General features: G+C 44.4%; 1 protein-coding gene across 5 annotated transcripts in view; it reads left to right on the top strand.

The window, feature by feature from the left end:
* NHSL1 (NHS like 1) overlaps positions 1 to 12,249 on the top strand; it is a 180,978-nt gene that overhangs the window by 115,204 nt on the left and 53,525 nt on the right. For all 5 annotated transcript variants that reach the window (XM_034061122.1, XM_034061121.1, XM_034061124.1 and 2 more), the window contains exon 2: positions 11,577 to 11,729. In XM_034061122.1, the coding sequence (XP_033917013.1) occupies positions 11,577 to 11,729 (153 nt within the window). The remainder of the gene's footprint in view (positions 1 to 11,576; positions 11,730 to 12,249) is intronic.

Here is a 12,249-nt window from a genome sequence, read left to right as displayed (position 1 = left end):
TTGTCTCCTGTCACCCCAGACTGACATTATCACGGTCTGTAGAGCAGCTCCTTCGGTGGGGCTGAGAGGTGGCTGTCTCCTGCCTTCAGGCACCCACAGCAGGGACAAATAGTACAATACATACAAAGGAAGCTTACTAAAACAAGACAGAAGAACCACCCGACGTCCACCCTGCGTTTATTTGCTCTCTCCTCCCCTTCATACCTCTTCAGGAAGGTGAGCAAAGCCCCATGCTGGAATTTTTAAGCCAATGAAGAGGTAGCAGGTTTGGTAGGAAGAAGACCCAAGGACAGATCATTGCTTTCTTAGAAAGGAAGCAGTAAATTAATGCCAGACCAAATAGACTATGTCCAATTGTGTGAAAAGAAGCACAGGACTGGACCTGGAATGTGCAGTGATTTAGAGAACTCAGTCTTTTCAGTTGATTAAATCTGCCTGCTTGGGTTTTCTAAAGTGAGAATTTCAACATTAAAGGCTTAGTCCCACCTCACTGCCAACAGATGGCATTTTGCTTGCATTTCCTAAACATCTCTGAGATACTGGGACTGGGAGAGATTGGTTATTTAAAAAAAAAGGGGGGTGGGGGAGGGGGACACAGCCTTTGTTTTAATCAACACATTGTTCCAAACACCACAGCCTAGAAACATTTTACAAACAATATTGGAAAGCAGAAAAAGAGACACAAGGACTGCATTAATAAATAATCAATAAGTAGATTGGATCTCATCTATTCTAAGGATATGTTCTGCAAGAAAAACAATAATTCTTATGCCTAAGCAGAAATTGGGGCAGAGGGGTTGTTTTCTTGGGGTTTCTTAATCAGAAAAATGCTTTAACTGGCTCATCACAATTACATCTCAATTGGTTCTGTAATACACTGCAGTGGGATCTGGATTATAGGGATGATGCATGATTGGAAAGACACAGCTTGAATTTCAGATTGCAGGCAATGCCTGCCATTACAGTAGTTACAGAAACAGCACCTTACTTGTGAACTGACCGGTTTTGACTTGAAGTTGTTGGAAGAGAATAAATGCAAAACCCTATGATGCCACGTCTCCAGTCACAGCAGAAGAGTACTTAATCAGCCTCCCCGTGTCTTCTGCATACAGGCAGGCAGGCTACAGCCTAACTATTACTAATTTAAAGACCGAATTCCCCAGAGCACTGCTTATGGCTGTTAGGCTGCAGCTCCTTTCTTTTGTTTGGAAACTAGTTTTAGATGTCCTGGCGCTTGTCTACGTTAGGGCTTGTCCCATCAGCTGAGCATGAACTGGTGTCACTGGAGATGAGGCTTCTGGAAAAGAGAGAAAATCCTGTAAATACTGTGTTTGAAAGGCAAATTACCTGACTGTGATGTCTTTTCTGTGGGAGTGTTCAGCTGCTTGCCCTGTGAGGGGTCCGTGACCATATGCTGCTCATCCTGAAGATCTCATATCCTGTCTGTCGGATTTAAGCCACGATGAGTATGGCACAACTTTTCCTCCTCTGGTTCAGTGCCTTCATTTGTTTGTCTACTGTCCTTTGGATGCTTTGACAAGGAGTTTAAGAACAGTAAAGTTTTACGTACAAGACCTTTGAAGTACGTTTGTCGTTGTCCAAAAGCATTGACAGGGGTTTATAAACCCATTTGTCTGCAGTTTCATGATCTGTTCCAGGGAGGATTAATTAAACTTAAAGCTGATAGCATCTCAGAAGGAGGTTTGGCACCTGTCCTAACTGAATGATCCCTCATGGTTGTCCTCAGCATCAATTTTTAATCAGCCTGGCCTTCCTGTTTATCAGATGTTTGCCACAAACACAATGGCATGGCTGGAGCAGTGACAGTGGGCTGCTGTTTGGTGGGTGTGAGCAGGGCCACAAGCAGATGGTGGTAGTAATGTTAGGCTAATTAACAGCATCAGAGAAAAAGACACTCTTTTATGTCCAGTAGCTGAAGGTGAGCACTAGTTTTTTCTTGTCCTATTAGGTTTAATTAATGCAATGAGGAGCAGGATGCTAGTTGACATAAAAGAAATGCTTTCAAAGCCTACATGAACACAGTGTTTTAATTTCTTCGTTCCTGGAGCAGGGTGTATGCTCTGTATAGAATATTAGATGTTGTGAGATGTGACAAATGCTTTTAATGGCTGTAGTTTCAACTATATTCTTCAAAGCAGCCATGGTTTAAGAACAGATGTATATTGAGTTTTGGTGTGCATCACAAAACTCACCATATAATGTTGATCACATGGCAACAGCTGAGTTCCAAATGTCCAAGGCCAGCCAAAGACATTCTCTGTAGATGCTGTGGTACAGATGTTGGTTCAGTTGTTTTCTTAGGAGCTTAAGACAGGTTGCTGAATCCTGCAGCAATATAAATATTAGATGGCTGTTACATGGCTTTGATGCCTTCCTTTAGTTTGGAGAATACTGTTTTTCAGGGCAGATTGTTCCATTGTTCAATTGGAACATTCCTAGGTTTTCAGATTCTGTAAAAAAAAAAGTCTTAGGGCTTTAGAAGCAATACCAGATGTCACAACTGCTGAAATCTGCCTATTATTTGTGAACCTTCATTTTTATTTACCGTTTTAGTGTTGTGTTGTGCAGATAACATTTTCAGGTGAAGTTCTTGAAACTTTCTAAGAAACAAAGCTTCTTTTTCAAGTTGCTGTGTAAGACAGCAAGTGAGTGTTCAGTGCTTGATTTTGGCATGAGCAATTATATAATTGTATGAAGGGTGGTATTTTACAAGGAGCTTAAGTATTTTTATTAATAAATTGCAAAATTGTTCGGAAACTAGAGGATCTACTGGCCTAATTTTAAGAAAGGGTGTCTGCAAGCTTAAATGCAGCTCACCCTGAATATACTGATTCAGCAGAAAGAATTTAAAACTTCTAACTCCTTATACCAGGATAATCCATATATAAATAGAAGTATTTTAGAGCAGTATTTAAAAGAGCAGTGTTGGGTAGGGAGATGGAGATAGGCTACAAAAATTCTTTCTGTTGACCTTTACATAAGTGGAATGAGTGGGAAGCATGGCCCCTTCAGGATGTCTGTGAGGAGAATGCGGAATGAGATTAGCTGAAGATATCAGTTGGATATTGGTGTGGATCCACAAGTGCACAGCTGCCAAAGATGGAATTACAGGCTGAAGAGGGAGACAGTTTGGGGTAGAAGTTCAGAAATGGCATTTCTGCAGTCTGGTTTTGTTTGTTTCACTCTGAGTCCTACAGGAATCAATGAGAAGACTTATGCAAACTTGTCTGCCTGGTGTTTTTTCCATTGCTAATTCAGAAGAGAAACATCTCTATGGTGCATTATTAGGGCAAATAAGGGACAGGATTTTACAGACTAACTTACTGCAGCCATTTTTGGTCAGTTCTTCAAGATAAGCAGTAGTATAGGAGCATTCAGGTGGATTTGGAATTCAAACTGAGAATATTTCATGGTGGCATTTTAAAAGGCTCTTCCCAGCGACAGAAAAGTACTCTTCTAGGAGCTGACGTTGCCTTAGCTGGGGCTCAGAAATAGCCAAAGAAAAAAGTATTGTGCCCTGAAATTTAAGACAAAACCACAAAACAAAATTGCATGTTCACAAAGTATTTTCAGTTATCCTGCCTGCAGTTACAGTATGTGGGGAGATGCTCTAACCAAAAGAAACTGCTGCATTGTCTGCTGGCAGCCCTGCCCAACTGCTCCCTTTTCTCTCCGCTGATGTGTTTGAATGATAGAGGATCCAGTGGAAAGATGTTTTGAATTGTCAAAGGAATGAATTAGCTTTATTGTGCTGTGACCTAAATAGGATCATCAGATCAATCAGTCTGCTGCTTTTCTGTCCTCTCTGGCTTAGGTTGTGCTGCTTTTCCTTCTCATCTTCCTCCCTCTTCCCCCTTCCCCACTGGGCAGCCCCTTCCCAGAGCCTGCAGCCATAATCCTTTATGCGTGTGAATAAAGGAGGGCGCTGCCGGGGTACCCCCTTTAAAGCAATACCTGCTCTGTAATTGCCTGTGCAGACAGGCCCAGCACTCGGCTTCCCTGCCATTTCACTGGACTACCTGTCCTTCTTAACTTTTTGTTGCAGTGGCTTTGCAATAAAATACTTTTTCTCCTTTGTTCCATCTCCCCCATGCATTCTCCTTCTCCTCTTCCTCCTGATCCCAGGTTTAATGAATTGTTATTTCTCAGTAGCTGGGGAAGTATTTCGCTTCACCAAGGCTGAGGTTGCCTTGAAAGAGGCCATTGTGAGCTGGAGACAGAAGGGCAGCTGAGTGTGGTGCTGCCTGGGACTGCCTTTGTGGAGGGAGCACTTTTGTTCTCCTGAAAGATGTCGGGAGAGAGCCAGTTGCTGGGAGTGGCTCTAAGGGAGGCAGAAACCCCTTCTAATAATAAATTATTGACTCCTGTGGCTGGTGGGGTGGCTTCAGCTCCATTTAAGCACCAGGAAATGGCTGATAGTATGGTTAAGGTGGCCAGCATAAAAGGAAGCAGCATAAAACTTGGGCACAAGTTACGAAACAAGGTATTCAGGCTTTCTTATCTCAGGTGCATGATTGTTTCTTAATGATGTAAGTTTCGCATAGAAGTCAAGGTTCAGCTTTCAAGGCTCCGTGGTGTTGGTCTGAGCAGGCAGGAGCCTTGTGGGTCCAAGGAAAGGGTTTATGGCCCTCCTTGGTTCAGGCCCACCCTGCCAATGCCTGGGTGCCTCTGTGCAGTGTGGGGATGAGGTGCTTGGGAGTCAGTCCCACAGCTGCTCCCCTCTGGACACCACAGCTGCTTGGAGGGGGTGGATGGGGGATTGCAGGGGGCAATCCCAAGCAGGTCCTACATGGACCCATCCCTTCTAGTGTGCAACAACTGTCCTCCAACAGCTTCTCCACGCATCCATGTGAGTTGCTGGAGGGTGGCACAGTGCAAACTTATTTTGAGTGAGTGACTGATGTTTCTGTAAAAAACAAAGACATTGATTTATTTGTTTCTACTTTTACTTACTGAACAGACTCACTGGAAGAGCTCTTGCAGTGTGGCTTCCAACTCAGTTGTATGGTTCTACTTTTCTTGCCTCTTAAAAGGCCACCAGTGATACACAGTTGTTTAATGGATGATTTTTCCATTGCCTGAATAAAGTCATAAAGGCTTATAAGTTAAATTTTAGGTTTTGAGATTATGATACATGTTAGTAGCTTTATGCATCTCCATTCATGAACTAAATATGAAACGTGTATTGGGTATATCTCTCCTTCATGGAAGTAAGTGGTGAAATTGATTTGTTGGAGGGAGCAGGGATATTTTCCTTTAACTGTTATTTTGTTATGTGGGGTTTTGGTTTTCATTATAATGTAGTACTTAATAAATTTCATACTGCACCTGTGCATAAGCAGATGAGCAGCAGTAAGAAGAATGGTTGATTCTCACCAATCCATTAATGTCCCTGATGGAGAACTACCACCAGGGCTGCTGTTGGGCAGCTCTTGCATTCGGGGCTACCAACAACCCAAGTACGGCCCTTGTCAACATTTGCCTTTTTATAAAGGCTCAACTTCTTCAGCTGATACTGAGCACTAGTGCAAGGTTCAGGACACTGGGTTGTGAATGGGGGTTGGACAGGCGAGGCCCCCTCCCCCAGGGGCTGGCCTGAAGTATTTCTATGGAAGCTGAGCATTTCCAGATTGTTTCACAGGAGCCGGTGCTTTTTGTTGCTGTGAATGTGGAGGGTGGCTGTCCCAGATGGCTGCCACAGAGCAGGTCAGCTGGAAAGCCCCCCTAAAGAGGGGAAGGAGCAGGGAGAGGACTGAAGGAATGGCTGCAGCATTTCAGGCACGCCATGCCCAAGCAGCTGCTCACGTTCACTTCTCTTCTGGATGTACATGGCCTCTAGTAGAAATTAAAATCAGTTTAACCACTCAGGGATTAAAAACTATTATAACATGAACTAAAAAAAGACACTGTTTTGCTAATGAGTGTGATACACCTTCATGATTTTGAGCATGCTGTTTGGCACTGCATCTTGGGCTTCTCATTTTCTTTGCTTCAACCTCGGACTTGTTAGTTAGGAAGGAGTTTCTTCTGGCCCAGACTTTGTAACCTAAGTTAACAGTCCCATCTGCTATGAAGTGATGATAATTAGGGTTTGCTGAACACGTTTTCCATATTTTCTGTATTCCTTCTGATGGTATCCTTGTGCAGTGGCAAGTGTGATCCCTGCTTCTAAGGAAGTGGGAATTGAGGCAGGTGTGTTAATATTAACTTGTCCAAGGTGAAGTAGGAAGTGTATCACAGAGCAAGGTCCCCTGAGTCTGCTACCTGTGTCTGAGTCATTTACTTTTCAAAGTGTGTTATCACAGTGTGTGCACACCTACTGTTCATGCTGGGTTTATGCAGCTTTAACAACCTTTGCATTTTTTTTCTATCTAGGTAGTTTGGTGGTGGGTGTTTTGTGGTTTTGTCTGCTGGATTGGCAACACTGGAGGCTAAAGTCCTTTATCTGTTTGCGCAATTATTACAATATAAATTTTCTCAACCTGCCCCATCTTTTCTTTCTTTTCTCAATGTAGAGAGGTGGGCTGTGGAGAAGCACACTTACTTCATGCTTTTATCTCTGAGAGCTGCTATTAGAAGCCAATTGTGTGACAGTTTCTTGTGACAGGAAAAGCTTTTTAAAAAAGCTGGATTGAGAAGACATGCTGACTTCCATGGAAGTCAATGGGTTTGTTTCAAGTAGGGAAGAGCTTTTAGTTGTTTTTGACCATGTACAGATTCTGAGAGCTGCAGATACAGGTAGCTGTTTCCTTTGGGTTATCCCTACCGTTTTGATGTTTGACCTCTTTGTCAGAATGACCTGAGGGAAGGTGGAAGCAAAGCAGGGGGAGGATGAAAGGCAGACATCATCTTCTGCATGTTTGTTACTGGGTTTGAATAGCTGCCCCATACTGAAGATTAAGGCTAGAAGACAGTGATCAAGTGCTCATTCTCTGGCAGGAGAAATGCTTCAGCGTGGGTTGAGGATCCAGTAACAAAGCACAACACTGCACCTTGCACACATTGCAGGCCCTGGTGATAGAGGGAAGGGTCTCCCTGAGCCGTGCAAAGTACTCAGGATCATGTTGATACAGAGGGTTTGAACATGAAACAGGAACAGAGTCTTGCTTACTGGGGCTTGCAAGCCTCTGTGGGATGCCCTAAAGACCTCAGTGTGAGTCTGTCTCACTTCCATTAGTCTTCCTCAAATGCTAGCTTGAAATCATCACCTTCCTCTGTGCCAATGAACGGTAGCTTCTCTTCCCACTTACAGAGACACTTCTGCATCCTAAAAAATATTGACACTATGCTACAAAAGGAGTTAACACCTTCTGGATTTGCTCTTGGATATCAGTGCCACTGGAGTTAGAACGGGAGTCTTTCTGTACTCAGGTACAGGGTGTGGCCAGCAACTGTGACCAGCATTTAAAGGGGTTTTAATGATGTGTGGGTCATAGCAGATTTGCAATGGAGGTATTCCTAGTGGAAGGTGTCTCTGCCTGTGGCAGGGTTTGGAACTGAATGGTCTGTAAGCCCCCTTTCAACCCAAACCATTCTGTGATTATTGTGTAAGTGGGTTTTATAAAAACCACAGTGGTTATTTTTTTATTAGAGTTTGATGCCAAGGTCACCGTTTTGTGTAAGGTGTGTGATGGAAATCAATGCAAAAAGCAGAGGTGCCTTCCTCACCACTGCTGCTATGGCACTGTGGTCTTCAGTCCCTTTGCCAGAGGTGAGCCAGTCACAATGTCTCTTGGGGCAGCAGCTGCTGCAGAGACCTGCTGCTCATGGTGGTTTTGATGTCAGCCCAACACTGCAACGGTAAAATCTCTGAATTTGGAAAGACTACTAAAGTGCTGATAAAAGTGTGTTCAGACAATGATGAACAGACTTTGTTTATGGTCTGTTACGTGTGGTGCTGAGTCTCAGCCATTTAGAGAAACTGAGTAAAGTTCTTGTGGATCATCCGCTTTTTACATGCTGCACTCCAGAGGCCTGATCCTGTTGCAGATTTGGGGTCAGTCTGAGCCCCCCTGCTGATAGCATTTTCTTTTTCCCGAGGAAAAAAAACCATGTCATTGTTAAGCCAAGGGGGATTCCTAAGCTTGCTTTGTGAGGGAAGGCTTGCTTCCTGAGTCTGAGCATTGTGCAAAGGGCATGCCCTGCTGAGCACATTCATTTGGTGCTTAGTGTTTTCCCTTTAACTTCTGCAAAACTGCAGTTCATTCCTAGGAAGGATAGCTGTGAGCCTCTGTACAGATACATATTTTTTAAGCCATGAGGATATAATGTGCAGTTCAAACAGGGGCGTTATTCCACCTCTGTGCACAAGTTTCATTTGACTAATAGCAGGTTCTCTATTAGCCAGCACTAACTCGATTTCGTTTCCCATGTATCTGGTCTGACATGACGCTAATAAGAATAAATTAGGAGTGTTGCTGAATGAAATTCAATATGTAGAATTAGTGGGCTCTAGTCCCAGGCAGTAGCAGTGACTGCGGAGGGGGGAGCAGTGGATCTGGAAGGGGAGGTGAGGCTTTGGGTCCTTAATGAAGTGGGAGCGAGAGGGTGAAAATAAAGGGGGGGTGAAGAGGTAGGGTGGGAGAGCGGGGCACCCTGATTTGCACGAAAATGCACTCTTATTTGCAACTGGAAGGCGGCTGGAGGGCGGCGGCCGGGGCCGGCGGGGAGGTGCAAAGGGTGGAGGGGGGAAGGTGCCGGCATCTGCCTCCCGCTCCGCCCGCAGAGCCGGCTGGCACGATGGGAAGGAGAGGGATCACCTGCAGGCTCCGGAGCAGCCGCACTTGGAAAGCAGAGGAAAGGCTGAGAAGAGCTGAGTAATTCATAGGTAGCAGGAAAGCCTGATTTTTGTGCCGGTGCAAACATTCATCAATTAACTTTTTTTTAAACTCCTCCTCCTGCTTTGCGTGCTGAAACTGGCTATTTTCAGCCTACAAGTTTACTTGTGAGGAGGAGAAATTCAGCCTAAAGAATTGTAAATGGTTTTGTGTGTCAGGAAGACCTAGGTAGGTTTAAAATTGTAGTTTCAGCAAAGAAAGGTGGAGGGAAGAAACCTGGAGAAGAGAGATTCTGTGTGCATGTTCAGTCTGGAAAACAGTCACCTTTCTGCAACTCCTCCTTCCTCTGGGATTTAAACTCCAGGATCGCAATTCAACACCTTGAAAATGGTGGTTTTCATCAACACAAAGCTTAAATCTCTCATGAAACTTTTCAAGAGAAAGAGTAAGTAGCTGTGCATGCTCACTGCCCTTTTGGGGAGGGAGCTGAGTCCTGCAGGAAAAGGCAATTCCCTTCGTCTTAGTTCCTGCTTTCCTGAAGCTTCTTTTTAAGTTTATCTCACTCTCTTCTTCGTTGAATATTTTGTAATGTATGGAGACAGCATTGTGAGGTGCTTTAGGACCTTTGCTTTGGGATGCTGTGTTGAAGTCCTTTGTCTCGGTGGTTTTGAAGGAGGAAATTCTTCCGGGTGTGGAAGGAGCAGGTTAGTGAGGAGGCTGAGGTGCTGGTGTCACGGGCGGTCCTGCACCGGTGTCCAGCTGGGTGCTAGGGCATCCTCCCAGCATCTGTCTGGCATTTACCTCTGCCTGTGCAGCTGCCAGGTGCATCTGTAGCTATGGGCTTGCATCTCTGAGGCAAGCTTGTTCTTGATAAGCTTGAGGAAAGCTTGTTCTGAGTTCTGTTTTCTAAAGGTGCTCTAGTTTCAGAATGGCTTGTAAAATCGCCATTCTTCATTCAGTTCATGAAGGCAGCCAAAATGCGCTCAGTAGAGTTGGCAGATGTGTGCAATACTTCTGTCTGCTAGTTTTGATGACCATTGCTCTGATGAGCAGTAAACTTTCATTTTGGTATGGTGGGACTGCAGCCAGACAGTGGGCTTGGAGGCTGGTGGTTCCCTCCTCTGCTCCCAGCCTTACTCTCTCCCTGCTTGCTCAGAGGATGGCAGGGTGCAGTTTTCAGGCAGGTCATTGACTGTACCTATCACTTTTTCTGTAATATCAGGATGACTGATGTGGTAAAGTAGGTGGTGATGTGTCAGTTTGACCATGATTGAGGTTTGACCTCTAATTAGCCAGGATGGGAAAAGCGGACACAGACTGAACGTGTATTTACCTTGTTGCACCCAGTATGTCTGCAGGAAGGGAGGGGATGCAGGACCAAGCCTTCTCAGGAATGAAGAGACCAATTGAAAGTCTTCAAAAACCTTTTTTGAGGTCTGCTACTAATCTATAAAAAGTGAGAAGAGGCAATTGAGAACCTAGGCACATGCCCCAAGTCCTTTGAGCACAAAATAGACATTGAGCACTAGCCTGTAGATAGATTTTGAAGCAAGAAGGCATAACTTATTTTCTTTAATGAGTATTGATTACTTCCCATCTGAAATGATCCTGTCAGATGCACAGTGGTGTTAGGGAAAGGGTAATTTTCAGATGACTGGAGGCTGTTGCCGTTGTTTTGCTTCTCAGTTTACACACCTCCTCTCCTAGCACAGGGGCATCAGCCGAACTTCATTAAGTGATGCTACAGGCAGCCCAAGAGTGAGCCGTGCCCAGGCAAGGAGAAGAGCAAAGGGAAGATGGGGAGCTGGCAGTGAGGCTGCGGTGGCAGGGCAGGTGCTTGGGAGGCAGTATAGCCACAGGAGTGCATTTATCTGCCACTAAAACAAGGATATGCAGCGTGTGGGCTGAAGGCAAAAGGATGCCTGCAGGATCATAAGATATGACCCTCAACTGCCCTTTTCCTGTTTACAGAGTAGAGGGTTAAGGCCATTCAGCTGTAGAAGTTTTTATTGATGATGTACTTTAAACAAAAGGTAATGGCTGTCTCTCGGGAAGCATAACCTATAAACAAATCTTAGCAACATGTTCTTTGGTTGATTCATTACTAGACTATCCATGAGGAACTTTGAACTTGAGCAAGGTCTGTATTTTGTTTGCATGTGTGTACCAGCTGAGAAGAGGCATTCAGAGCAATCCCTCTTCAGTTGTGCTCTGAGCAGTATTTGCCCAGGGAGTTGCTGTTGTCCAAATCTGCTTTCCACTTATGGCAATGGAAAGTAGCTAATTTGTTTGCCTCAGTGAAATATTCGCTCCTGGTTTGAGCAAGTGTGAGGTCAGAGAAGGTTATTTCCTGATACAAATGAACCTGTCGTAATCTCTTGTGGCGGCTGTCATATTCCTAAGGTCACCTTTGAGCAAGAAGAATCTATCCTGTAGTGCACAGTGCCTGGTAGGATCAGGGGACCAGGAAACTGATCTTGTTTCTGAAGACTGGGGGTGGAAGTGGGAAAAAAGAGTAGCAAGCTCAGAGTAAAACCAAGAGCAAGTTTAAATGTGGGAAAAGGGAAGGGTGTTTCCTACATAACTTAAATTTAGACTACAAATGTAATAAGGGTTTTAACTGTCATGGAAGTGAGGTTCTGGAGAGAATTTTGATGGGACTACAGTGGCAGTCAAGTTTTTTTTGTTTTAAGATGATGTGTGACAAGCTTACGTGTGGGGTTTCGTGATGTAGCTATCTACAATAGCATTTCATTTTCTTATTGTTTCTCTCTGCAGCTGTTTCCAACCTAGATGAAGAGAGTAGATGGACTGTGCACTACACTGCTCCATGGCACCAGCAGGAAAATGTCTTCCTGCCCTCCTCAAGACCCCCTTGTGTGGAGGACCTCCACCGACAAGCCAAGTTGAACCTCAAATCAGTGCTGAGAGGTAAGATTCTGCTGCTGACACAAATGTGTCCTAAAAGGACAGTAGTTTTTGCCACAGTCTTTGCAAATGTATCCAAATTATAGGCTTCAGAAGAAGCCTATGGTTTTTTTTCTGCCTGCAGTACATCAGGGATGTTAGTGAGAATTGCCCATTCAAATGTAGGAATAGGGCAAAAATGCTTTTGCTGTCAAGATGTGGAAATGGAAATGTGTTACCTGGCAGAGCACTCTAGAACGGGAAAGGGTGTCTTTTCTCCATTTTGCTTTTGGAGTGTTTCCAAAATGGTACCTTCTATTTCAGTATGTCCTGAGTTACACCATTTATACTTTAGTGTAAGAACTGCATCAGAGGTGTTTCAGTTCATGATTTCTTTTGTTGTTGTACAGTGTCATTTCCAGGGATGTGACTGGTTGTGAGAGGTGGAAAAAGGTACTAAGGGCAGAGAAGGGAAATAGGGAACAAGACACTCAACAAGGACTCTTTCAGTAGTGGAAGTGCTTTGTGACAGATGGATGCAGTG

The sequence above is a fragment of the Melopsittacus undulatus genome, chromosome 3 (genome assembly GCF_012275295.1).
Source record: "Melopsittacus undulatus isolate bMelUnd1 chromosome 3, bMelUnd1.mat.Z, whole genome shotgun sequence".
Taxonomy (NCBI): domain Eukaryota; kingdom Metazoa; phylum Chordata; class Aves; order Psittaciformes; family Psittaculidae; genus Melopsittacus; species Melopsittacus undulatus.
Note: the sequence above shows the minus strand (reverse complement) of the source record. Positions and strands in the feature narration are given on the sequence as shown.